The sequence below is a fragment of the Caloenas nicobarica genome, chromosome 1 (genome assembly GCF_036013445.1).
Source record: "Caloenas nicobarica isolate bCalNic1 chromosome 1, bCalNic1.hap1, whole genome shotgun sequence".
Lineage (NCBI taxonomy): Eukaryota > Metazoa > Chordata > Aves > Columbiformes > Columbidae > Caloenas > Caloenas nicobarica.
Window position 1 is genome coordinate 110379206 of NC_088245.1, and position 27160 is coordinate 110406365.

The 27160-nt window shown below is 42.5% G+C and overlaps 1 protein-coding gene across 2 annotated transcripts; it reads left to right on the plus strand.

Annotated features, from left to right (window-relative positions):
* Positions 1-751: 751 nt before the first annotated feature.
* ZFX (zinc finger protein X-linked) lies at positions 752-25882 on the plus strand. 2 transcript variants are annotated; one of them, XM_065628697.1, is made up of 8 exons: positions 752-907; positions 8516-8604; positions 9060-9626; positions 17246-17395; positions 17594-17737; positions 17830-17964; positions 20506-20646; positions 22101-25882. In XM_065628697.1, the coding sequence occupies exons 2-8, from the start codon at positions 8544-8546 to the stop codon at positions 23285-23287; spliced, it is 2385 nt and encodes a 794-aa protein (XP_065484769.1). In that variant the 5' UTR covers positions 752-907; positions 8516-8543; the 3' UTR covers positions 23288-25882. The 2 variants fall into 2 exon arrangements, with proteins under 2 accessions (XP_065484769.1, XP_065484779.1); XM_065628707.1 differs by lacking the exon at positions 17246-17395.
* Positions 25883-27160: the final 1278 nt, after the last annotated feature.

Here is a 27160-nt window from a genome sequence, read left to right on the forward strand (position 1 = left end):
TCCGTCACGCGTGGAGGGGCCGCCTTCCGCGTGGAGAGCCGGGGCTCCGGCTGCGCCTGCCGCCCCACCGTCCTTGTGGTGGTGGTGGTGGTGGTGTTGTTATTCGCCATAATTCCCACTGGTAGCCGCGCCCCGCACCGGGGTGACCCGAGGCCACGCAAGCCCCGGCCCAAGGCCCGTGTCCGCCCCAGCGCGGAGTTTCCGCAACCTAAAAAAATCCCCCTCCTCGTCCCCCCGCCGCGCAGATGCGAGTTAAACACACCGGCTGGAACGGGGAGCCCACCGGCCCTCACCGCCGGGCCGAGCTGGGCCGGGCTGGGCCGCAGGCCTGGCGGCCGGCGCCGCGGGATGGCGGCCGCGGGAGGCGGAGGGCGGGGGAGGCTCGCCCGGGCGGCGCCAGCATGGAGGGGCCGGGAGGGGAGGGGGGTCCCCGGGGCAGCCGCTTCGCTTCGGGGGCGCACGCCGAGCCCCGAGCGGCGCTTTGCGGCCGAGCTGCGGCGGAGGCGGCTGCAGGAGGAGCCGCAGGGAGCCGAGCGCCGCCGCGCCTGCCCCCCCCCCCCCGCCCCGCGCCGCCACCACCCCTACCCGCGCCGGCTCGCCTGGCCCGGCAGCGGCCCCCGGCCCACTCGGCGGCCACGGCCCCAGCGGACGGCTGGCCCGCGGCGGCGGGCAGCGGAGGCAGCGCGCTCCCTTCCGCCTTTTCCTGGGTCTCTCTCGGGCAGTGACGTGACGTGCTGACGGCGGGCCCGGCCCGGGGAGCTTGGCCGCTTCCACTCAGCTCCGAGCTCGGCCCCTCCCTCCCCTCCCGCCCGCCCGCCCCGCCGCAGCCGCCGCCGCCGCCGCGCTCGGCCCAGTCGCGCTGAGAGAGGCCGCGCCGAGGCGAGCGCCGCCGCCCGCCACCCGCACGGTAAGCAGCCCCGGGGCTGGGCCCCGCCGCCCGGCCCGGCCCGGGCCTTCCCCTGCCCGCACCAGGCCGCAGCGCAGGCCCCGAGGAGGCCGCAGCTAGGCCGCGCCAGAGCTCCGGCAAAAGAGCGGGCCGCAGGGCCTGGGTCGGCGCGTTCCGCACGCCCAGCGCGGCCCTGGGCAGCGGGGGAGGCGGTATGAGGGGAGCGGAAGCGGAGGGGGGTGGTTGCGGGCCCGAGGGGAGACAGACGAGGTCGGTGCCAGGCCCCAGGCCCGGCCGAGGGGGGTTTGGAGAGTGTCTGGAGGAGGAGACAAAATGGCGGCGCGCGGGGGGGGAGGTGGAGGGCGCCGGGCGCCATCTTGAATTAATCGCTCGCCATAGCCTGTGCCTCCGCGCAGGCCGGGCCGGGCCGGAGGGGGGAGCCCCTGGCCCCGCTCATCGCAGCGCCGGGCCGCAGGCTCCGGAGAGGGAGAGCCCGTAGCCTCCCCACCCCCTCTTCTCTCTCCTCTCCCCTGGCTCTCCCTCCTCCCCGCTTCGGCGCCTGCCAGCCAGCGAGTCGCAGCGGAGCTCGGCGCTTTCCGGCCCGTGGCGGCTTCCTGCGCGGCCGCGCCGGGGCTGCCGGCCGTTTCTCGCCAGCCCCGCCATCACCTCTCCTGCCGGCCGGCCGGGAATCCGGGCAGCGGTGCGAGGTTCGCCCTCAGCCTCCTTGGCCCGGCCGCCCCACGGGGTGCGGAGGCGCGGGGCTCCCCAGGCCCCTTGGGGCTCCCCCTTGGTGATGGCTTCTGCTCCCCCCTGGCTGTCCCGTCTCCTGCACAGGCCCCCAGCTGAGTGGAAAGTAGTTTCAAAGGCTCGCCAGGGACTGGTTATTTTCCCTAATTGAGGTTTCGTTAAGAATTAGTTTAGGTGTTGTCTAATGCACAACATCCCTATGAAATATGGAGAGCCCTTCCCCCCCCCCCCTTTTTTATTTTAACTGGTTTCTGGAAATGCCCACACCACTGAACTACAACAAAGAGGAGAATACTTGATTTTTTTTTTTTAAATCAAATGGTAATGAAAACATCAGTACTGATTCTCCTGCCAAAACTGAAGGAGATGCATCAAGAAATAAACAGCTAAATGATTACACTGTCACATTTGTAACATTGTTTATATTCTTCCATTTCTTCACCTAATAATCATGGGACATATTTCCAAGATAAGAATTAGATGCTATAGTTTTTTTGTTTGTTTGGGGTTTTTTTTTAACCCTTCACGTGTATGTGATTGAGAGCGTGTGTGTCCATCGCGTTCTCCCTAAGTGGGTCACGTAGGGAGAGTTGTGACACTGCAGCAAGAGTGTAGACGGAACCCACAGCCGTCTCATAACCACAGCGAAGCTTCGGGTAGCTCGGAGCTCTCGCTCAATTGGGACATGCAAGGCGTGCTGCAATTTTTAATGGGATGTGGCAAGGCACGATGGGAACTTTGTTATAGTCGTACACTAAAGTCATCTCAGCGTTGGTCGTGGCCAGGGCTTGGACGTGGGGAATTTTTGCTGTTTATGCGTTGATTTGGGAAAGGTCAGAGTTTTGCTGCATCGGTATTTGGTTGATGCCCTTACTGCAAATAAGCAGATGTACTTTTCTTTCATTAGGAGCAGGCAAAGGACTATGTTATGCATTTATTTTTCATAAGGATGGCTTTTCTGAAGTTTCCTCTTTTTCCTTTCTTCCCATTTTCGTTTTTTCCTTTTTTTGGTGAGAGCAGAGAAACTGACAGTTTCTGTGGCATATTAAAGCTCTTTCTTCTAAGGAACTCTATTTTTATAGTTGTTCTCTCTTTAAAAAGTGACAGCTTGTCTTTTTTTTTATTTCATCTTTATTACCTTGCTAGGCCTTTTGAGTCAAGGATTGTAATGTGGCAAGAGCTTCTCTTGACTGATTGTACCCAAGATGAGATTTTCAGAAAATATCTGTTTTTATTTTTGGAGGTTACTTTATTGGTCATAGCTTAATACCATTTCTTCCATTAATATATAATTTTTTATGTGTCCTTGTACTTGAAAATACTGCCTCGACTTTCAGAAAAACCAAACCAGCCAAGTCTCCGAATAAATAGGTAAAAATCAATACGTAAGAACTAACCTTACAAGTGGAAATAGGTGTATTTCAGAGTTGTATTAGTTCTCAATCCATGTGAAGCTGGCATAGACCCAAGCCAGGTAAAGAAGATGTAGGTATTTAGTTTTTTTCAAAGGTATAAAACCTGGTTTTATCTGCCTAGGCTTTTTCTGTCATAATCACAGAAGAACAATTCCCGAATTACTGTGATTTGAACAAAATGCCATGTAGATTGGGGCATTGAGAAGGACTAAATGTAGGGACATGGCTGGGCACCTGCTTCTCTTTGGGAGTTTAGGTTCCCAAACTAGAACTGAAAATTGATTCTGTCCGCTTTGGCGCAAGGACCTGCTCCTGAAGTGAGTGTCAGCTGGAATATTTTGACAGAACTGAGAGGAGTTTCTGCCCTTCTGGAAATCTTGCAGGAAGATGAACTACTGGAATTGCTTCTTAGCCTTATGGTACCATGGAGCTTAGGGTGCTTGCCAGAGAATTTGGAGGTGTTCGGTGTGGTGCTCTCAGGAAGCAGCTCTGGTATTTCCTGTGTTGCAGACCAGTGTCTTCCTCATGGAGCTGCCGGTTGGTGCAGAACCACATGCCGTATCTTCCTTTGCCTGGCTGTGTTTTGGGCCCCTGTGCTGGCTCAGAAGAAGAGCAAGCAGCAAGAAAGACAGTGTTTTCTCATCTATTGGTTAGAGTGTCCAAACCTTGAAATTATTTCAGGAAATGTTTGTGGAATTTTTTTTCCCCCATCCATGAATGAATGTCTTGATGCCTTTTTGGACCGCAGATTTCGTTTTAGGCACCTATATAATTTTAGATAATCTAGTTAAATCCTATTTTAAACACTTGCATCCTCTTTTGGTCCTCTTGCCGCAGCAAATTTCTATGGAGGTGGAGTCCGTGCCCTAGTGGAGCGCTTTTAGAAGTCTTGATGGTCCTGCACAGGAGTAAGAATTTGTGCATATGAATTAGTTGGCTGGGTCTGGGTGCAAAAAAGCATTATGGGAAACCTTATTTAGGAAGAAACTCATTCACTCATTTCAGGTTGGGGTTTTTTTCCTTCTCCTTTGGAACGAGTACCAAAGTATACATCTGTGGCCTTTTAAAGACTCAGTCTTGAAAACTCATGCTCCTGGGAAACTTCTTCAGTTTGTGTAGAAACTGAGCCTTCGTTTTGCAGCATATTATGCCCCTGTAGGTGACAAGGCCTTGGCAGTAGAGAAGAGGCCACACTTGTGCAGAACGTGCAGTTGAAGGCCTGCGCCTGTCACTGCTGGTGGCAGTGTCTTCATGGAACTGCGCCATTGCGAACACCTCAGACTTGTTGTTTTTAGTGTTTGTCGGCTGGAATCTGGGCAGCAGTGAAGAAATGGCACGTTCTGGGCGCTGCGAAGTAGTGGTGGCAACCTCTGGGTCTTGCAGGTGAGAAGGGTAGACGGACGATGGAGGAGGGCGTCACTCAGACCTAAGTCAGGAATTTGGAGAGAGGGCGCGTTAGAGAAAGTGTATGCATGAATCATGGGAAGTAGGAATTTGTGGTGGAGCGGTGGTCAGGTGGGTGATGAAAGCAGGAAGTGGAGAAAACGAATGCCAGTTCTTCCAGTAGCTAGTGGTGAACTGGTGCTTCAAGCTGGTTGGGTCCCAGCCAGTCAGAGGCTAATGTGTGTGGTAATACAGTCCTCAAAAGCACAGGCAGAAACAGCATCTTGACTTTTCCCAGAGAGCTGGACAGCAAGTGCTGGCTTCTTATGTGTGTATCACCTGAGGAGAGAGGCCATTTATTTCTTCTAACCCTTAATGCCCCCCCTTGCCTCCTCCAGAAAAAACCTCTCTGAATTGTTGATACAATCTTTGCTACAAATCGATCAGTAGCACAGCTTTGAGTGAATGTTGGGAGTGTTCTGTAGTTACAAGCTGGATAAATTAAATAAGCATGTGAGGAGGTAATGACCATAATACACCCTGTGTCCCTGAAAATAAGATAGGGTCTTATATTAATTTTTGCTCCCAAATATGTCTTTTTTAACATGCATAGCTGCCTGGACACTATTTAAATTGACTTTTTTATGAACTGTAACTAGGGCTTATTGTTGGAGTAGGGCTTATATGTCGAGCATCTTCAAAAATCCTGAAGAATCATGCTAGGGCTTATTTTTGGAGTAGGTCTTGTTTTGGGGGAAATAGGGTAGGTACTGGCACACAAGAAGTTGGAGGAGAAGCAACAGAAAAGATGAAACTAAACACTGAAGACAACACAGAAAAGATGACAAGATTAATAGGAAAGACATTTGTGATAGACCAGCTGGCCATATACTGAATAAATAGAAGTAAACCAGTTTGGATATGAATAATTATTGCTTAAATAACCGTATGAAACCTTGTTATTCCGTTCTTGTTTCTGTGGCATGGTAGAAGTTGGTTGCCATCAGTCAAGCTATGTCTTGTATCTGAGGCTGAGAAACACTTTTCTTCTGCTCTTGGTTCTGGAAAAAAGCATCTGTGTGAAGAGCTGTTCCTGTTAATAGTGGGTGCTTCTGACAGAAACGCTTGACAGAATAATTGTGAGGCGATTTATGTCCAGATGGACACCACAACAATTTGTTAGTGCAGCAATCTTTAAAATATAGGGGCCTTCCAACCAAACATCACACAAATATGGAACCCCTTGGAAAATTAGGAAAGCAAATGTCACTCCGGTCTTCAAAAAGGGCAAGAAGGAGGACCCGGGCAACTATAGACCGGTCAGCCTCACCTCCATCCCTGGGAAAGTGATGGAACACCTTATCCTTGGTGCCATCTTAAGACATATCAAGGATAAGAGGGTCATCAGGGACAGTCAACATGGCTTCACCAAGGGGAAGTCATGTTTGACCAACCTCATAGCCTTTTTTGAAGACGTAACAAGGTGGATTGACGATGGCAGAGCAGTGGATGTGGTCTACCTTGACTTCAGCAAAGCATTTGACACCGTCTCCCACAGCATCCTCACGGCAAAACTGAGGAAGTGTGGACTGGATGATCGGGTAGTGAGGTGGACTGCAAACTGGCTGAAGGAGAGAAGCCAGAGAGTCGTGATCAATGGGGCAGAGTCTGGTTGGAGGCCTGTATCTAGTGGAGTGCTTCAAGGGTCAGTTCTGGGACCAATACTGCTCAATATATTCATCAATGACTTGGATGAGGGAATTGAGTGTACTATCAGCAAGTTTGCTGATGACACCAAGCTGGGAGGAGTGGCTGACACGCCAGAGCGCTGTGCTGCCATCCAGCGAGATCTGGACAGGCTGGAGAGTTGGGTGGGGAAAAATTTAATGAAATATAACAAGGGCAAGTGTAGAGTCTTGCATCTGGGCAGGAACAACCCCAGGTTCCAGTACAGGTTGGGGAATGACCTATTAGAGAGCAGCGTAGGGGAAAGGGACCTGGGGGTCCTGGTGGACAGCAGGATGACCATGAGCCAGCACTGTGCCCTTGTGGCCAAGAAGGCCAATGGCATCCTGGGGTGTATTAGAAGGGGGGTGGTTAGTAGGTCCAGAGAGGTTCTCCTTCCCCTCTACTCTGCCCTGGTGAGACCTCATCTGGAATATTGTGTCCAGTTCTGGGCCCCTCAGTTCAAGAAGGACAGGGAACTGCTGGAGAGAGTCCAGCACAGGGCCACAAAGATGATTAAGGGAGTGGAGCATCTCCCTTACGAGGAAAGGCTGAGGGAGCTGGGTCTCTTTAGCTTGGAGAAGAGGAGACTGAGGGGTGACCTTATCGATGTTTATAAATATATAAAGGGTGGGTGTCACGAGGATGGAGCCAGGCTCTTCTCGGTGACAACCAACAGTAAGACAAGGGGTAATGGGTTCAAGCTGGAACACAAGAGGTTCCACTTAAATTTGAGAGAAACTTCTTCTCAGTGAGGGTGACGGAACGCTGGAACAGGCTGCCCAGGGAGGTTGTGGATTCTCCTTCTCTGGAGACATTCAAAACCCGCCTGGACGCCTTCCTGTGTAACCTCACCTAGGTGTTCCTGCTCTGGCAGGGGGATTGGACTAGATGATCTTTCGAGGTCCCTTCCAATCCCTAACATTCTGTGATTCTGTGATTATTGGACTGCTGTTGCTTTTCCTCCAGTTCAATTTCTGGCTATATTTCTCCCTCAAATTGTAAAAATATTTTTTTCTCATATATAAATTAGCTGGTTAGCTGCAAAGAGCTGAGGAAAGTTGAGCTAGAAAAAATAGTGATGTCTAGAAAATGCTTGCTACAGATTATGGTTGTAGGCCTGTGGTTTGGAATAGTTGTTAACTTTTGTATAGAACTTTTCCCCATGAAGACTTAATTAATATAAATGTTAGTTGATGTAATTTGGAAAGATTATGATTCTTATGGAAACCTTGGGCAGAATCTTAATGTTTTTTCTAGGTCTTTTGTGAAAGGATCGCAGGAATGGGGAGATTTCTGCCTGTCTCTGTGAAAAAAGTTTGAAGGAAGGAGAATTGCATCTTGATCTCTACAGAAACACGAGCAGAAACGTGTAGCAACATTCTCTTGCCTCTCACTGGTTCTGCACTTAAGAAACTAGTTGGACTAAGTGCAAGGAAGTAGTACAAGTTTATGTTAGATCACATTTTACCCAACTAAGTTTGCCTGATCCTAATTATAATGCACATATGTAAGCAGCGAAATTTAGACTGCAGTTTCAGATTTTAGTAGGTATTTTAACTTTGTGGTCTTGTTTGGTAGTTTTGTTAAAAAAATTGAAATCTTAGGTTGTTATTATGCATTGAAGATATGTTAACATTCTGTTCAAAGAAATCTGGTAGCATATGGCATTGGTAATTTTTGAGAACTGGTAATATTTTTTAATACAAAAACAAACAGGTACTTTGTCTTGGGGCAGGAGTTTTTAAAATATTCACACATCTGGGGCTTGAAAACAGATGGTGTTATGTTCTGGAAGCAGTTTACATTTATGATTTCAATTCCTGAAGTCACATGATAGTAACTTCTTCCTGAGTGCCCAAGTATGGACAGAGGGGAATCAAAAGCCATGTGCATTTCAGATTATTGGCTGTCTGCCTTTAACTTACCTTATCAAACTTTATTGATTCGACAACACTGATTTGACAACGACTCATCATCCAAAAGAGACTTGAGAGTGAACTTGTCTAGACTTTGTCTTTTTTTATTTTTTTCTTTGTAAGATTATAAGGAGATCATATTTTCATATCCCTTTATCAGCTGCTTCTATGTTTGTGGAGCTGTGGGGTTTTGAGAAATAGACCTGGAGTGCTGGAGCTCATACTCCCCTTACTCAGACCCTAGGTGTTTGGTGTTCTAGAATAGTATTTCTGGGATCCCAAACAGAAGTACCCTGAGTGAAACCTGGTCCATCTTAAAGTCAAGAGATGTCATCTGTTAACTGCCATGCACCCAAAATTTCTGCTTTTCAGTGCACAGGAAGAGGCAATATTCATAGCATAATACAAGTTAAATAACCTTTCTTCTTTACCTCTTACAGACACTGTGACTGATGAGAATTAAAGGCCATGGATGAAGATGGGCTTGAATTGCAGCCACATGAGCCAAATGCATTTTTTGATCCAACAGGTCAGTTAGGAGATAACATGTGGGTAAGAGTGTTCACATTAGATACTGTTGACTGTTTATCGTTAATTTTGTCTTTGCTTAAGAGTGCTGTGCTGCATCAATGCTTTCGTATAGAGTAGTCACTTTCGATTTTTGGGTGTTTTTGTTACTCAGCAATATGAATGAGTTGCTGTTTTGTCAAGTAATAGTAGTTTGGATATTGGGGAGAGTCTGAAAATTGTAACCTTTTCCAGGAGAGAAAATGTTCATCTTAGTTCTGTTAGCACCTACTGAGGACTTGCTTTATCAGCTCCCCATATATCTGCCTATCTTAAATGCTTATAGGCTATTATGCCTGTTTTACTAAATTGCAGCATAATGCATGACTTGAAGTAAAACAGAAGTAATTCCAATTATTAACCACTTAATCTGAGTTAGTTTTGCAATTTAATTGCTATTCTAATCATGTTTTTCAGGAGCTGATGCAGGACATATGGATGGAGATCAGATTGTTGTGGAAGTACAGGAAACAGTATTTGTTTCAGATGTAGTCGACTCAGATATAACTGTGCATAATTTTGTTCCTGATGATCCAGATTCTGTAGTAATCCAAGATGTCATTGAGGATGTTGTTATCGAGGATGTTCAGTGCCCAGACATCATGGAGGAGCCAGACGTAGCTGAAACTGTCATTATTCCTGAACAAGTGCTGGACACAGACGTAGCCGAAGAGGTTTCTCTGGCTCATTGCACTGTCCCAGATGATGTTTTAGCTTCTGACATAACAGCAGAAGCAATGTCTATACCAGAACATGTACTGACAAGCGAGTCAATGCATGTACCTGAAGTTGGACATGTAGAACACGTAGTTCATGATAACGTTGAAGAGGCAGATATTGTTACTGATACTCTGGGAACAGATGTTGTTTCTGAAGAAGTCTTGGTGGCAGACTGTGCATCAGAGGCAGTGATCGATGCCAATGGAATCCCTGTGGAACATCAAGATGAAAAGGGCAATTGTGAAGATTACCTTATGATTTCCTGTAAGTGTCTGGGTAAAGCCATTGAAATTCTTACTATATGGGCTTAGATGGTGTTTGAAATATCTGAGGGAGATTTTCTGTATTAGTTAATGAAATGCACATCTCACAAATGCACTTAAATGGGGATATTTTTAAGAACATGTACCAGCTAAAAATGCTGGTGAAGTTAATGGAGAGAAATACTGGCAAATGCATGTCTGATTATAAATTATTTCTGTAGCATTTTATAGCATATGAACAAAAGAGTAAGAATTCTGGTAAACTAAATTCCATATATTAGTAAGAACTGAAAGAAAATGAAAGTGACATTGTTTGAAAATGAATGTATATGCAGGTTACTGAGATTACTGCCAAGACATTAAGAAAACAAACAAACAAAAATTCATGGAAAAGGGAAAGTAAAAAACCCCATTTTTTGGAACTCCACGTGACAATTTGTTATCTTTGTCCTGTTTTTTGCTAGGCCCCCTCCACTTCTCTTATAGTTAGATACAGGCAACAATATGGTTTTCTTTGCTGTTAGAATGTGCTTTCTTCTTTTGATTAAGCAAAGGACGGAGGTATGCTGCTAACAAAAAGAGTAGCTATCACTGCTCACAGCTGCGGAGCAACCATGAATATCTTCGTCTACTTTAGGAACACTGGCACAATCATGTTCAATCATATTTCAAAAGATGTAAAAGTAGAGGGTGGAGAAAAACAGAGCATATCATCAGTCCTTTTTCTGCTGAGGATATCCATTCGTGCGAACTAGAGCTTACTCTTAAGTATGTTACTTATAATGCTTATTCAATGCATAACCTGGGAACATCACATCAGTGTCACTGCTGAACATTTGTTTGTCGTAGAAATCAAAAAGCTTTGTTAGGCTGATTTGGTTAATTGCCATTTCAGGCACTTCACTTTTTTCTGTCATTAAATGACTCTGTTGATGAGGCATACTTCATGCTCTGCTTCAGTTACCTTTTTTTTTTTTCTATTTTGTTTTTTCCCCCTTTGGACACTTTTTTGAAATGTATAATAACTTGTTTTAATTTTATATTCTGTACTTATGGATTTTAATGTTGCTTCTCCTTGCCTAGGATCACTGTGTTTCTTAATTTATCATCTCTTGTGTTCCATGAGTAACCTTGTGCAGCCATGTTTTGAGTTTATATGAGATACAGATAATTCTCTATTATCTGGGAAAACAATGAAATGGGATAATGCAAAATATGGATAACACACACAATATTGTAAAATTAAGCTGCAAGATCGTACTGAGGTGAAATAGATCAGGGATGCTGCTCTCTGAAATAGCATTCATCCAAACTCATAAATAAATGCACTCTGTACGTTATGGTACAGATACAACTTTCTGGGTCTGGACCCAAGTTAGGTCAGCTGAAAGCAGCCCAAATGCTTCCACACCTGTGGCATAGTTAGGCAACAAAGTGGATAATCCACTTAAGGATGATTTAGGCCTGACTGTGTCAAGACTCTGGTGGTGATCCTTACCTGGTTCTTATCCCTGACTTAGCTCTTGAAGATGCTGTTGCTCCTGTCTCTCTGCTCACCCCTCTGCTGCAGGTTGTCATCCCACAGCACGGGCAGCAGTGTGAGGCCTGTGGGGCTGCTGTCATGGGAACACTTTGCAAACTGTGTCTGTGTAAATTCAAGTCAGAGGGATGGGTAGGTGCGTGTCCCTTTCAACCATTGCCAGTGGCTGAATGAGGACAGAATGTCTTGGTGGGTGCTGTATTGCATGACCCCTAATGTACCCACTCAGCTAGGAAGTCGTCTTAGATATACCAGGCGTCAACAGGTGGTAACTGGCAGAAGACACAGGAATTTCATTGTTCATCTGTGCTGGGATATTCTCTGTTTTCAGTCATGTGTTTCTGCAGTTTCATACTCTATTTAATATTGCTTCGTGATAGTCTTGCAATGTACTTTGTTTAGATTCAGAACCTTAAATAAGCCAGCATTTAAAATAATGGTTATGCTGCAAAACATGCATCCTCTCTATTTGTGTTTAAAATGTTGAGTATGTTCTACAGTTCATTTTAAAGTGAAGTTCCCTATTACCACCTACTGTGTTTAAAGCCTGCATAACAAGTTCTTCTGGTTGTGAAGCCAGTCTGGTGCTTTTCTGTGAAGTAAAGACTATCTTGCCAAATAGTCTCTTTGTTGTATGGAAAATATTATTTGAATTAATTTTATTCTCTGTGTGTGTGTGTGTTGCTAGTATATGTGTTTATTGATCTGTTGACTGTCTCAGTTCTTCAGTTGAACTTAGATGGTTTTTTAAAGGTAGTAACATCAGCCTAGTTTTTGATTTTTCATCCTGACCTGTAAATTCATGCTTAATTCTGGCAAACCTCCCTGGACTGCTGGGGCAGGTGTTGGAATGTAATTTTGTCTGCCATTGCAGTAGCCTGATGTAGCTGATTCTCAAATCTGGGAGCTAGACTGTGTTCTTCAGGATGCTTTTGCCCATCTTCTTTTATCTAGGCACTTGAGAAACAGAGGATGACAGTTTGTGTTCTTTCTGTGGAAGGTTTCTCAGTTTGTATTCTTCAGTGGAAGTTATTGGCAAAATCTTCTTGCTGTCTTTTTCTTGTGTCTCTCTTTAAGCATTTACATTTTTGTCCCTAATGAACTGAATCTACATAGATTTTCTTAAAATAAGATAATTTTCTTAGCTTTAATGACTAACCTATGTGCACTTTTTTGGTATTGTCTTTTTACCTTGATTTCAGACTGGTTTGTCTTTTCAAAAAGTATAGTCCCAGTAGGTTTCATTCTGTGGCTTTGCTTCAATAAACTCAGTATTATAATATTTCTTTTCCCATTTAGATTTAATTTAGTTTCTGCATTGATATGCCTTTGTTTTTTTCATTTCCAAGATAACGTTTCTTGGCACAGCTTATGTTATCACTTACCTTTTGATGTACTTACCTTTTTTTCTTGGATACTTTGTCTTTGCCCTCAAGCTTCATTTTTGATCAATGGTAGATTTGGGGCACTTAAAGCAGAGCAGAATCAGATACTTATTCAACAAAGCATGCAAACTGCTACTAGTTAGTAGCTTGAAAAGGGCCCAGGAAGTTTGCTAAATCATTTTTTCTTTCACATATGCCATAACAAGCCAGCTCATGAGTTTGGTCAGGAAAGGATAAATTGTGTACTGACTCACACTGGCACTAATTATTTAGTAGCAAATTTTGAGACTTGGAAAATAGTTTCTCCATAAATGAAACAGTAATGGTGAGATTAGCTAGTGTTTGTCAAAACAACAACACTGCCCCTCCCCCCCCCGCCCAGCATTTACTAACCAAGGAAAGTATTGCTTTACACCTGGCCATAAGATGGAAATTAAGATTTTTGCTTGTCTGATTTTATTCTATTTGGCAAAGAAAGACGCATGCTCTGGCATGAACTCGTTCCATAAGACAAAAAGTTGTATTCTGATAATACTCGTGTTTAATTGCAGTAAAAATGGTGAGGCGCAAGGGAGGTTTGACAAGGGGGGTGTGGAGAAAGGGACGAGTGACCTCACAAAGTTTTAGCTGCAGTTTTAGGAAGTTACAAGATGTTTGCTAGTACAAGGGCTTTGTTACGTCCATCCATATCCTTACTTTGCTCTGAGTTAGGCATATCTTTTGTTTGTTGTCTCTGAATTAGCACTTTTCATTACAGAATCAGAACCCAGCGTACTCAGAGAGAATAATGATTGCATCTTTTCATCGCTATGGGTGAAACCTATCTTTTCTCATCCACGTTGGATGCTTAAGTTGAAAGCAGTGGATCTGATCAACAAAGCTATAACGTTCATGCCTTCAGTAGAGCCATCCGGTAGATTTCCAGACAAGAACACAAAATGATTTTATTTGCTTTTTTAGCATGAATAAGTACTCCCCTCTTTTTTCCCTGGAGGTTCTTAAAAGTTGCAGGAAATTACTTTTTCTTTCTGTAAGGTAGAACTTGCTGCCGAGCTTCTGCCTGACCACTGGAACGTCACCAGCCACTGTTGCAACCGAGGCTGCTCAGGAGGTGACCATGAGAGAGAGGTGGGGGAGATGAGAGTTCCCTGAGTGATACCTTGGAGCTTTGTCTGGTTTGTGTGCTGGGGACAGCAGTATGAGAAGGACAAGTGTTAGATACCAGTGTGGTGGTCAGGAAGGTCTCTGCTAGACTGCTGCCCTGAGGGGAGTTTCAGATGCGTAGTGTGTACTGTTGACCATGTGGCAATGGCATTGGCAGAACAGATTTCTGTTTTCCCACAGCTTAGGATACCTGCTTTGCCATTTAAGAAATAACTGGACAGTGAAAATAACTTTTTCAGTGGATGAGAAATTCTCTGCTATCAAGTGAAGTACAAGTCAAATGTTTCTGTCACAGATAACTGAAGAAAGTCTGTCTGGGGAATACAGCATGCTTTTTATCTGTTTGAGAGAAAACATAATAGTTAGCAGTGGCCTTTTTCATTAAGAATGGTTAAATAGGGTTATTTATTTTGTAAGCAGGAAAATATCCCATTATACGCATTTTTTTTAGCAGCAAAGAATCACTTGGGAACATAAAGGCTGATAAAATAGATGATTTCTCATCAAATTGCTCCATAGACAGATTTTAAGATCTGTTAAACTGGTGCAGAGACAGGCTTTCTTAGAATATTTGTAAGAATTGTTTCAGTATGTTATTTAGCAGTGAGCAGTGTATACTTGAAAAAGATGGAAGGTTTCTTAGTCCTTAAGCGAATGTTGTCTTCTACAATCCTTTTATTTCCTCATTAACCCCATATAGAGGAGAAATGGTAGGAAAGAATAAATGTAAAAGCTTATGGAAGCCATTAAAAAATAGGGACAGTTACAAATATTTGGATTTTTGTACTTAGGAGTAAAAGACTGCAAGGAAATGGTGCTTTGTATGATAGATACCCATTCTGTTTCCCCTTGTTTCTCTCAGGGAAAGTGGCTGAGTCACCATCGCTGGAGGTGTTTAAAAGGCGCATAGATGAGGTTCTTAGGGTCATGGTTTAGTGACAGTGTTGGATTAATGCTTGGGCTCTGATCCTGAGGGTGTTTTCCAACCAAAATGATTTTATGATTCTTCTGATTTTTATCTTTTTTCCTACCTTTTTCTTTCCACCCTACTTTTCCTGTTACCTGTTTGCTACTATTCTGCAAATACTATAACTTTTTAAGCCCTTCAGGTACTTCAGTTTTTCAAGTTTTACTACCTGCTGAGAGTGAAATATTTTCCTTTCAGATGAGAAAAGTTTGCCTAATATTCTTACACATGAATTTCCTTACAGTTTAATGGTGCTGTTAAAAATATTTAAGCCAGTTGTTACATTTTGAAAACGCTGTTGAATATAGAGGGAAATCAGGGATAAATAAACTCCAAATTATATCATGACTTTTTTTTTTTCTTTTTAAAATCATGTTGGCTAAAAGATTACTTTGAAGCTTGGAGAACTTACTTCAAAGAGTAAATGGGGCATATTTTTAAGATCTAGAATTCTTCCGTTGTGTGAATGTTATCAATGGATACTTCCATTAATGTACGGAGGTAAAAAACTCACTTGTAGTTAAAAGAAACCAGCCCCTTTCACATGTCGCATATAGGTTTGTTTCCTCTTTTATTGCTACAGCCATAATTTTCCTTCCTCGAGTATGTTCCAGCGTGAGTTGAGCTGGGTGGCAGACGTCCCCCTTGGCTTCAGCAGTGTAAAATCAGTCTACGCTGATTTGAAAGCCTTCCAAGTAGATGTGCGTGACACTGGAAACAGCCAAGTTATGGGAGAGTGACTACATAAATCTAGCATAGGAACGAAAGGAAGTTTTCTTTTTGTCAAGAGTTCCAGTGACGTTTGATATTTCATGCATATGCCAAAGAATTTATGAAATTCTGCTCAATAACTGCATATACGTACTGTGTAGCTATGTTGTTAACATGAGTCAAAAGAACATCTTAAGGTTTTTGCTTCTGAAATGCTTTGGGGTTTCAGCTACAAGATGTTATATTGCCATGTGTGGCACAAAATCATTTTTTAAACATCATACTGCTTGAAACATTCTGTATGGTGGCCATCGATCATGAACTTGCCATAAGAGTATGTAGTGTTTTTTCTGTTGCTCTTTTGGTGAGGAAGGTGATGAATTATGAAGCACTAAAATAAATTTAATGTTATTCATATTTCGTTGTGAATAATGATGCCTGATTGAGAGATTGTACTTAGAGTTGTGTTTGATACCTGAGACAGAACATGTGCTGGTTTATCTAATTCAAAGGCTAATTTATTGACCTAATGACAGGAAAATAATAGTAGATCTTAAAATAAATGGATGACTTGCAGTTACTGAGTAGTAGAGCTATGACTTAGTTAGGAGGCTAGTTAAATGAGTGCTAGTAAAATGAGCATACTTTGTTAAGTATTTTGTATGTGCTAGGCACAGTAGTTAAAAATTGTACAGCATTTATGGGGCAGTTCTTATACCTGGTTTAGTATAAAGTTCATGCCTTGTAATGAATTGAAGTTATGCATGGCTCTGAGGGGAGCCATGTCAGCCTCCAGAAGTGACTTAATCAACAGTGAAGTCACAAATGATGAAAGTATGACATGATGTTAAGAATTCTTAAATAATCTCAACACTCAAGAAACTTCTGAGGCTTCTGAAGTTGAGAGGTTCTCTGAAGGTCTTGAGATGCTGGATTTGATTTTCGTGAATGCGTATTGAAAATCAACTTTCGGTAAAGGAAGGTGGTGCGTGTATGCATGTGCCTCTGTGGAGTACATCTTAAAAATCAGAAATGTGTTCCTCACAAAGCTGGCTGTTGGCCACGTTTGTGTGGGAGGCCAAAGCAAGTCATGGCAAGTCAAACTAAAGCGTGGTGTTGGTGTGCTTCTGGAAGGAAGAGAGCAAAATTTGAGATGGTCGTAAGGAGAATATAGAGGGCTACAGCATAAAATCCAGTGCAATTCCCTTTCAGTAAGGGCACTGTGAACAATTAGTCAAACAGATTCAGCAGTGCTGTAGCGTCAGGGCTGTGCTTTGACACTGCGCTCGATCCCTCAGCTGTTGAGTGCGTGAGAGAGAAGTGGAGAGTTTTCTTCCTGGAGTTTTCACTTTGATTTCCTCTCCAGTCAGCTGAAGAAGCACCAATAACACTGCTTTGCAAGGAACCAGGCCTGACTGGCTTGTGTTAGAGATGGGGTTGAGCCATAGGTAATGCTTTTGAAAAAACCACTTAATAGCATGTTAGTTGTGAAGGAGAATGCAATTACAACTGAGAATAAGTGAAATATGCCACAGAGTAAGTACTAATGTGCAGTTTCTTCCTACCATGATCTTGAGGCCGGTCATTATTTCCCTATTAGCATTGCCTGGTGTGGTCCTCATGCTTCTAGTCATACCACTGCAGCACTCTTGCACTTCCACCTTAACTAGAAGATATGGCTTGAATTTATTTCTGTGGTTATTGTCGTTGTTTTCAAGGATATGAAAAAGATATTTATGCATAGGTTCTTTATCACAATGTAATTTTAAACTGTTTCCAAATTTGAGTAATAACGTCTTTCATATATGTCTGTCTGTAGATGACTGGATAATTGTAATAACTTGTTTTTGTAGTGGATGATGCTGGTAAGATAGAACAAGAAGGTTCTGCTGAAATTACCATGGAAGCAGAGCCAGAAAGTGGCTCTTGTAAAGTGGATGGCATTTGTCCAGAAGTCATCAAGGTCTATATATTCAAAGCAGATCCTGGAGAAGATGATTTAGGTAAAATATGCTCATTTTGGAATACTCCACCCTGACATTTGAAATTTTGCATAAGTAGAGACTGTGGTTTCTCTCAAGTCATCTGTAAAGAGCTGTGGGTCTGATGTTAAAGAGTGAGAAACTTCCAGTTTTCTGTGGTTTAGCACAGAGCTTGAACCAAGTGTATTTAAAATATTTTACTCTGGTCTTCCTAACTAGGGGGCACAGTAGACATTGTGGAGAGCGAGCCAGAGAATGACCACGCAGTCGGATTACTCGATCAAAATAGCAGTATTCGTATTCCAAGGGAGAAAATGGTTTACATGACTGTAAATGATTCTCAGCATGAAGATGAAGACTTAAGTAAGTAGGTGGCTTTCATTTGGGAGCAAGGATTTTAATTTTCGACAGTTCAGTGTTCCTATTAACTTTTTCTTGACTTTTTTTTCTCTTAGATGTTGCAGAAATAGCTGATGAGGTCTATATGGAAGTGATTGTAGGAGAGGAGGATGCAGCAGTGGCCCATGAACAGCAAATTGATGACACTGAAATTAAAACTTTCATGCCAATAGCTTGGGCAGCAGCTTATGGTAGGTAATGCTTAAAGAGTTCTTCCTGGTGATACTGTCTGTAGCAAAATGTTGGGGATTGTTTTTTGGAGGGCAGTATGTTTATTTTTAAAAGTTTAGTTTCAGTTTTCGTTTTAAAGTTGTAGTTTAAGAATGGTTTCTTTGCATAATGAGCCTTAAGCAGAGAGAATCTGTAAGGCAGGCAGGTTCTTATTCCTATTTTAACAGGCATTTTCCTTCATATTTTCATGATGTAGAAGGGGAAGTACACGAGCTTTCAGCTGAAAAATTGCACCTCAAGTACACCTGTCCTTCACAGTTTAGGACACAGTAAGATCTGGCTTGGGAGTAGAACTGAATGTTTTTATTTTGGGGGGGGAAAGAGAAGGCAGATGGGAATATGTGAGATACAGTGTAATAGTGGAAAGCAACACTGACCTCTGGCTTGATTTAAATGCTTTCTAGAAGGAACATATAAATATGTGATTTAACTAATGGAAATAATTAATTGATTCACAAAAAAGAAGCTGGAAGGAGACATCTTAAAATTATAGCAGAACCTCGAGAACATTTCCAGCATGCAGAGCCATGTTTCTTGCACATTAATATCTGAGCACCAACACATGCACAAACTGATTTCCAAAACTCACATAAGCTGGTAGAGCAAAATCTCAGAAATGTTTCTGTGTTGTCCCGTTCTCCTTCGAAACGTACTTTGAGTAAATGAAGCAAAAGAAATAGTGGAGTAGAGGACAGAACTTAGGTTATATGTCTGCATGACGAGGGTTGTGGTGATGATGCCAGCAAACAAATGGCAGAAAAGTGCTGAGAATGCGATGGGGGCTGGAATCACGGATGTAAGTCAAGAGAGGGCAAGATTTTGGGGAGCAGCGTGTGTTGGAGGTTGCTTAGGAGGTGGATGGTAGTGCACCCACAGCCTTATCTTTGGCCATAGACTAGTGAGCATGGTTTGAGTGAAGAAGAAAGGAGAGAAGCTACGGTGAATGCGAATTAAAAAAGGAATGAAGTGAACTCAACAGTTGTAGACTGAAAGTTCAGTGATTTTGGAGAAGAAGAAAATGGAGCAGAGTGTACTGAGAACAGAGAGATGGAATTGAAAGGAGAATTGAAAAATGTGGGAAACAGTGAAGTCATTGCACTGTCAGCAGTAAGCAACCTAACATGCAAGGTGGTGGGAAAGGGAAGGAATAGTGAAGCATGGAGGCATGAAAATGGCGGAGATTTGTCATCTGCACTTCTCAGAACTCTGATGGCAGAGCTGATAACAGTGGCATCTTGAAATGTTAGATGTAGTTTGTTGCTGTATTGTAGCAAAGCCCAGTCCCACTCTGCTTTACATTGCAGAAAGTTTTTGTGATTTTATTCTAGTAGTAGAAGATGTTTGGGGCCTTTTTTGTGTTATACTCTAGAAGGACTCCATGCACCTGTTGCAAACTTCCTGCACGTAAGATGTGAAATGGGTTTTCATTTTCAGCATTTGTCACTTGCCACATTTGCTGTTCAACACTTGAGCCAGCATATAGATCTGAATCTTCAGGCTCTACACGTGCCTGTTTCTGGCTCAGAATCGTGCGTTTATTCTTACGTTAACTGTGACTATTCATTCTCGGCACACTACAAAGGAAACAGCTATTGAGCATCTTGCACTTTTGTCCACTTCAATCTTCCTTTCTCATTTGCGTGCTTTGCTTTCCCTTGGAACTGTTGCCTTCTATTGATTCAAGTAAATACTTAACTGTGAAATTTATTATTAAAATTTATTTATACCCTTAAATGATGAATGTTAAACTGATTGCCAGTAAATACCTTCCCAAATATATAGATATATTTATCTGTAATTTTCTTATTTGTTTTGCATCCAGTGATACCATTTGTGTAGCAAACACGAAGCTCTGTGAGGCAAAGATTATTTCCTTCTTTTTCTATTATACAATACAGAGCATGCTCTTTGTTCCCAGTAGAGAGAATTTGTAAGTGTTAAAGCATCAGGTGTGCAAAGAGTAAGTCGTGTACTTTGTGTGCAAGTTATGGGCTGTTCAGAACGATTCTTTGATCACAGTTCCAGTTCTGAAAGCTGGTGTGTGAGAAACTTCAGTCAGGTGAGTTCAGATGTCCAGAAGTGAATGGGAGCTCACACATGAATGTATTTCAGGACTAGGAAGAAAACAGGGCACAGTAAATACTGTGACGTGCTACTGTTTACTGATGTTAAACATGTTGGGCATAATTAGCAACCAAAGAAATGCAAAAAATCTTGCATTTAAACGAGAACTCTTTGTAAAATGGAAAACCATTAATTGCTGTAAATTGTGTACTCCTGTAAAATTAGCTTAACAAAGCCAGTGCTTCCAGGGTCATAATATCACACATAATTCCTAAGTTACATATAGAGAAGTTTTGCAGCGCATCCTGTGCATCATTATGGTTTGATTAGATGTCCAGATAATAGTTTATAGTTTCTTCCGTTATCATCGTAGAGTCTGTTGCTCGAATAAACTGTAGAGTGATGACGGTAGATAACTGTTTAACTTATCTTGTTAGGTAATAATAATGATGGCATTGAAAGTCGGAATGGCACTGCAAGTGCTCTTTTGCACATAGATGAGTCAGCTGGACTTGGAAGACTGGCTAAGCAAAAACCAAAGAAAAAAAGGAGACCTGAGTCCAGGCAGTATCAAACAGGTGAGTGGCTGGTGATACTCCGGTTCCTCTAGATGCTTATCCAAAACCAGATTTATTTTGCTGGTGGGCTGTGCAGCGTCTTGTAAAAAGCAGCGATTATTTGGGGAGTTACTTTGTTGACAACACTTCTGTATCATAAGGGAATGCGTATTTTATTTTCAAGTTTTTCAATAGACAGTTCATTTGGATTGGGGCGTGATTTACAGGAAACAGTCCCTGATGTAGAAAAAAATCAGTATCATAGCAAAAGGTTAAAAATCTGTATACTTAACTTGCCACACCAATTTTAATGTTAAATGTTACTTTTTTAAAGGTGATGTTAGATAATGTGTTCTGTCCCAGTACTTTTTAAAAACGCTTTTTGAACATATGTAGAACACCACATTTTGTTATATCAGCTCAATAAGTAACTGGAAAATCTGAACATTATGTGTTGTAATAGGTAGTATAACTTCTATACCCTTTTCTGTTTTAATTGTGAAATGAATTGCCTTGATGTTCATGCCAGTGTTCTTAATTGCATCTGTAAGAACAGGTGCGCTGTTTTGGCATGATTTCATTTCTGCTGTTTGTATGTTATGGTCTGAATGATTTATTTGGTCTGATAAAGTTGAAGAAATGCATGACTGTTTTCTTTAGTAGCCTTGCCTTAAATGATACTAAAAGTTTCTTTCCAAATTGTGACTTAACTGTAGGAGTTCTCTTTTGTCTAGCACTGAATTAGTAAACCACGCAAATTTTAATCTTGAAGTTTGCTTTTTCTATTTCCAGCTACCTAGTCAGTTCTCCTTCTAAAACATTTTTGGAAAAGAGAGCTTTTTAGCATGCCTAGACAAATTCAGGGTAAACAAATCAGGCCGATGGATGAGTCCAAATAAGTTCCAAAGCTTTGAGGTGTCTGTAAGTGAAACGTGTTCTCATTGATTCCTGCTCGATGCCTGTTCAGATTGTAACTGTGACAGATGGCACAAGAAGGAGGTGTTAGTTTGGAGACATATGAACTGTAGTCAGCGGTAGGTGATTCAACTACCAGATTAAATTTTACACATTGTGGAAAGTCGAAGAAGGTCATGTATTATGCTTACTATGTAATACTCAGTCTAACAAGTTGGCTGCTGTTCTTTGCACCAACATCCGTTTCTGCGTGTGTTTAATGCGTGAGCTCAGTCAGAATTCTTCAAAGTAGGATTATCTAAAGTGAAGAACAGCTGGGTGATGCTTTGGTTGTCTCCATAAAAAAACAGTATTTCCTTTCTCCTGATAAGAATAATGAATGAAAGTAGTAACTCCCTCAATTTCTCCTACCTGAGTTTATTCTATTATGTAGTGTAGTGTGTGTGTCTGACTCTGATGTTATTTAACAATTCAGCTTATTGTGAAGGTTGAAATATGACATTTATTGAAGCGTAATATTATTGTATAATATTGAGGAAGGGTTTCTTGTTGTTTTTCAGCAATAATCATTGGCCCTGATGGTCACCCATTGACAGTCTACCCCTGCATGATTTGTGGAAAGAAATTTAAATCTAGAGGTTTCTTGAAAAGGCACATGAAAAACCACCCGGAGCACCTTCTTACTAAGAAGAAATACAGGTGTACAGACTGTGATTACACTACAAATAAAAAAATAAGTTTACATAACCACTTAGAGAGTCATAAGCTGACCAACAAAACAGAAAAGCTTATTGAGTGCGATGAGTGTGGGAAAAGCTTCTCTCATGCGGGAACTTTATTTACTCACAAGCTGGTGCACAGGGACAAAGGAGTTAATAAAACGCACAAGTGCAAATTCTGCGATTATGAGACAGCAGAACAAGGATTGCTGAGTCATCACCTTTTAGCTGTCCACAGCAAGAACTTTCCTCACATTTGCGTGGAGTGTGGCAAAGGATTTCGCCATCCGTCAGAGCTCAAGAAGCACATGCGAATCCACACTGGTGAGAAACCCTACCAGTGCCAATATTGTGAATACCGCTCTGCCGACTCTTCTAACTTGAAAACGCACGTAAAGACTAAACACAGTAAGGAAACGCCACTCAAGTGCGATATTTGTTTCCAGACTTTTTCAGATACCAAAGAGCTACAGCAGCATACGCTTATGCATCAAGAAAGTAAAACACATCAGTGTTTGCATTGTGACCATAAGAGCTCAAACTCGAGCGATCTGAAACGACACATAATTTCAGTCCACACAAAAGACTATCCTCATAAGTGTGATATGTGTGACAAAGGCTTTCACAGGCCTTCGGAACTGAAAAAACACGTGGCGGCTCATAAGGGTAAAAAGTTGCACCAATGCAGACATTGTGACTTTAAGATTGCAGATCCCTTCATTCTGAGCCGTCACATACTCTCAGTTCACACAAAGGATCTTCCATTCAGGTGCAAGAGATGTCGGAAGGGATTTAGGCAACAAAATGAGCTGAAAAAACACATGAAAACACACAGCGGCAGGAAGGTTTATCAGTGTGAGTACTGTGAGTATAGCACTACAGACGCCTCAGGCTTCAAACGGCATGTTATTTCCATTCATACAAAAGACTACCCTCACCGGTGTGAGTATTGCAAGAAAGGTTTCCGAAGGCCTTCAGAGAAGAACCAGCACATTATGCGGCATCATAAAGATGTTGGGCTGCCTTAAAGTCTCTTTCACAGACTTACGGCTGGAATTATAAAGGAATTTTGCCTTTCGGGCAGTTAGCTTATTTTAAAGCAAATCACCTGCGATCACACACACACACACAAAACTACAAAAAAAACATACTGTGCATTTGATTTGTTGCTGTATAAAAATAGGATTATTGCTTCTAGTTGACTTTTATACTTTTTGTTCAATAGCGTGTTCTGAATTCTATTCAGTTTGTTTAATAAATGAAGAAAAGATGGCAACAATAAAGTTGCATTTAATAAAGTAAACCCTGTCTCTTACTGAATTTTTCAACCGTAATAGTTTATTTAAGTATATTTGTCTTACTGACCTCGTTGATACTCACAGTGTCCATGTTAATGCAGTTTTGTCGTGAATTTTAAAAATACGAAATTTCTCTTGATAAAATTGTCAGAGGTGTGTATAAAATGGGGAATTGTGATGCTGAAGATGAAGTCAGTAGGGCCCACCTCGTTGTCTTGTTTTGACTATACAGACTTTGTGGAAGGTAAACTATTTTCCATTTGAGGAGTTACACATGTGACTTTATTGCAGAAAACCGTTCTGCATTTTAATTCAGGTTTCACCTATAAAAATTTTTAAAAAGTGGTTTGGGGCATTCGTTAACTTTCTTTGGCGAATTCAAAAGTATGCTCATGTACGCATGTGTTTATTGTTCTGTGCTTCTTTGTCTTTGAAAGGTTTTGCCTGTTAAAAAATGAGTTGGGTTTTTTCCAATTTACTGCTATCTTAGTGTTGGAAACATAAAATACTGTTGTTCCATCCGCAGAGTTAATAGATGGCAGCTGTCTGTACGTGCCAGTAAACGTACCTCAAACGTAATGCTTTTATGTATATCACTATTTCTTTGAAAGAACAGTTTGTGGTTCAAGTCACGCTTTTATTGTGAGTTGGTTGAGAACAAAATTTAAGACCAAGAGGTGCCTCTATTTTGGAAATGAGATCTTTACAGTGAGGGCTTGAGAGGGGGATGGAGTGGAGCAGGTGCATTCAGAAGGAGTAGAGGTGTTCTAATGTAGATATCCTTAATAAGAAAAATAACTTATGATAGAACTGTTTCTAAATTGAATGTTTTTCCTGAGCCATTAGCAGCCGTGTTAAGCTGCTGTTTATTAATTAGTACAGTATCCAGAATTAACCCAGTTCTTGTAATCTGTTTATAGACAGCTGGGAGAACATTACAATTATTATATGCAATTTTGCCACCTGAAGACTATTATAAAATAGCGCCATGTCGTTTGTTAATTGCAGCATAAACGTACCAAGCACGAAGTCGTGTACCTCAACAACAACTGTGGAGCGAAAAACCCAAACCACTTAAGTACATGCCAGATTTTAGGCCCCAGGCCTGCTCCCCTTGCTCGGATTCCCCCCGAAGCCACTGGCTGACGATGGATTGCAGAACTGGGAGGCAGCTGCCTGCCAGCTTAGGGTAGATTTGTGACCAACAATTCGCTAATGGGAAGAGTTTGGAGCATGGCCTGCTGTTGACTCTTGTTTCTAGGCAGGCAAACCTCCTGTTGAAATGGAACAGGAATTTTAGTGACGGTGTCAGGTTTGGGGTGATGGAGGGACAAAGGTTTCCTTTCAGATGTGCATCTTCTAAGCCTTTTGTATTTAGTTATCTTCCCGAGCCCTGTTCCTGCTCAGCCCTTCTGTTTCCCTGTAAGCTGAAATACTTGTGTTTAATTTGCAGTTCAGGAGAGTCAGATGCCGTGTCACTACCTTTATTGTATAATTTTTTTTTTTCTTTTGATGCTTGCTTGGCAGTGCCCCCGGACTTGTCCAATGCGCTCTTGTATAATATTGCTACTAATGGGCTGTGAGCCTTTAGTGTGTAATCCCCAGGTGTGCTGCGCTGTGCCTTCCTTGAAATCCCACGTGAAGTCGAGCAGATTTTCTACGTGGCCGTAGCTGTCTGGCTGTTGCCCACTGGCTGCCAAATCAGATGCAGTAAAACCCAGTGCGCGTTTTCCCTTTGTGTCTTCCCCCCAACCCCACCCCGCCCCTTATGTTCAAGCATTTTCTAACTGGAAACCTGAAAAGTGTACAAAATCTGCATAAACTCCCATAGCATTGCCGAGGATTTTAGCCATTTCGAACTTTATTTTTTTAAATAAGCTGAAAGACAGAGAACACAATTTTACACGTTTTCTTTCTCTTACGTAGCCTGGAATCATACACACTTTTTTTTTTAAAGCACAATGTTGAAACTTTTTTTTAATAATTAAAGGTTTGGTCAAGTGGTTTTTGTAAAATGTATTTGTCTGTATAAAGAGAAAATGAAATTATAGTTATTGTTAATGTACTGACATTAGTTACAGGTTAGTTTTAATTCTTAAATAATTTGCTTAGCAAATGCTATAAAATGGATGTTTCAGTTTAATGTTTAAAAAAGGTACAGATTTTTACAAGGACATAATATAAATTATTGTTCTGTAGAAAATACCCTGTTAAATATTGTATACGTCCTTCCCTCTGTACACTTTGTAAAAAAGACAAAAGAAAAAAACAAAATACATAGAATCATATAGGGATGTGTGACATTATTGTAATTGTGTACTTGATAATAACGTGAAAAAATAAAATTCAAAATATTTTCCTGTTAATGAACGTTCAGTCTATTTGATGCCAGTACTGAGACCAAGCGTTGTTCTGAGGGACACAGCCACCTGCAGCTCTCGCGCGCTTCAGTTTATATTTCTGCTCCCCGTTTTTCAGCTCATTCTGTGTAGTGCTGAGGCGCAGGTGATTCAGTCCCTCATTCGGTTGAATTGTATCTGTGCGTGGAGAGCGAGGGGCTTTGTGGTGGTTTTTCCCACATATTAAACTCTGCACATGGGAACTGTTTTGGTAATGGTTCATCGGGCACAGGTTGTCCTGCGTTAGCCGTGTGTGTGACCTCATGTCAACCCCCTGCCCCCACTAACCTAATGACAGAGGTGCTGTTGGGTGTCCCTGCCCTCCCTACCTGCCTGCCTGAGAAGGGAGGAGGTGAAACGTGGAGGTGGTGCATCTGCTGGCCCACATACCGCCAGGGTATTCAGTCCAGCTAGTTTGCTCTCACTGGATACCTTTAGGAAATGCTGACTCCTTCACCCCTCATCTTGGTTCGTCGTGCAGCCAGATGAGCACTGGGTAACTCTTGCCAGTAAGAAGCTGTCATGCCGAGTTGCCATCAACCTGCTTTGGTTTGATTTGTTTTCTTGTGGGTTTTTTTTCCATCTACCTGGTGTTCCTCAGCTACTCATCATGAAACTGCATGTTGAGTACCAGAGACGTTCAGGGCACTGAAGAACAAATATCCCCATTCCTGGCTGCTGTGAGGAAGAACCAGGAGGAGTTATGAGTTCTTCCAGCTCGTGCAGACTAACAAATCTCTCCCTCCCCTTGGACCTACTCCCTTCCTCTTGGATTCCCTTAGCTGTGAAAGCCTCACTGCTTGGCCGCCAGGCTCTGCTGAAGGCTCCTCAGCTTGCCCAGGTGCCTGCAGCCCCTGCAGGTGACGTCCCCCTCGCTGGGACACGGCAGCAAAGGCACCCGAGTGATGAGGCAGGAGAGCCTGGACGCCATCCTGGGAGTTCTTTGACAGCCTTATTTGCGAGCCAAAAGGCTGCATCACTAATTAGGAAAAGAAGCATCTGGCTAACAGCTTACTGCAGTTCCCCGGCTTATTAAAGGCGGTAATTAAAATTAAATAATATATCATTAATAGGAAACACAATTAATACCTTAACAATTGTGACAGGTAGAAAACAGACCAAGGAGTGGCTGACTGGAACTAATAAGCAGGTCAGCAGAGGGGTCAGGAGCGAAGAAGTAGTTGTCAATATACATAAAAGGCAA

Excerpts from the sequence above, each read along its gene's own strand:
- ZFX (XM_065628697.1), top strand. The coding sequence starts at position 8,544 with ATGGATGAAGATGGGCTTGAATTGCAGCCACATGAGCCAAATGCATTT. Across the intron at positions 17,965-20,505 it reads AGCTTGGGCAGCAGCTTATG|GTAATAATAATGATGGCATT; the intron begins GTAGGTAATGCT and ends TTATCTTGTTAG. Across the intron at positions 20,647-22,100 it reads GTCCAGGCAGTATCAAACAG|CAATAATCATTGGCCCTGAT; the intron begins GTGAGTGGCTGG and ends GTTGTTTTTCAG.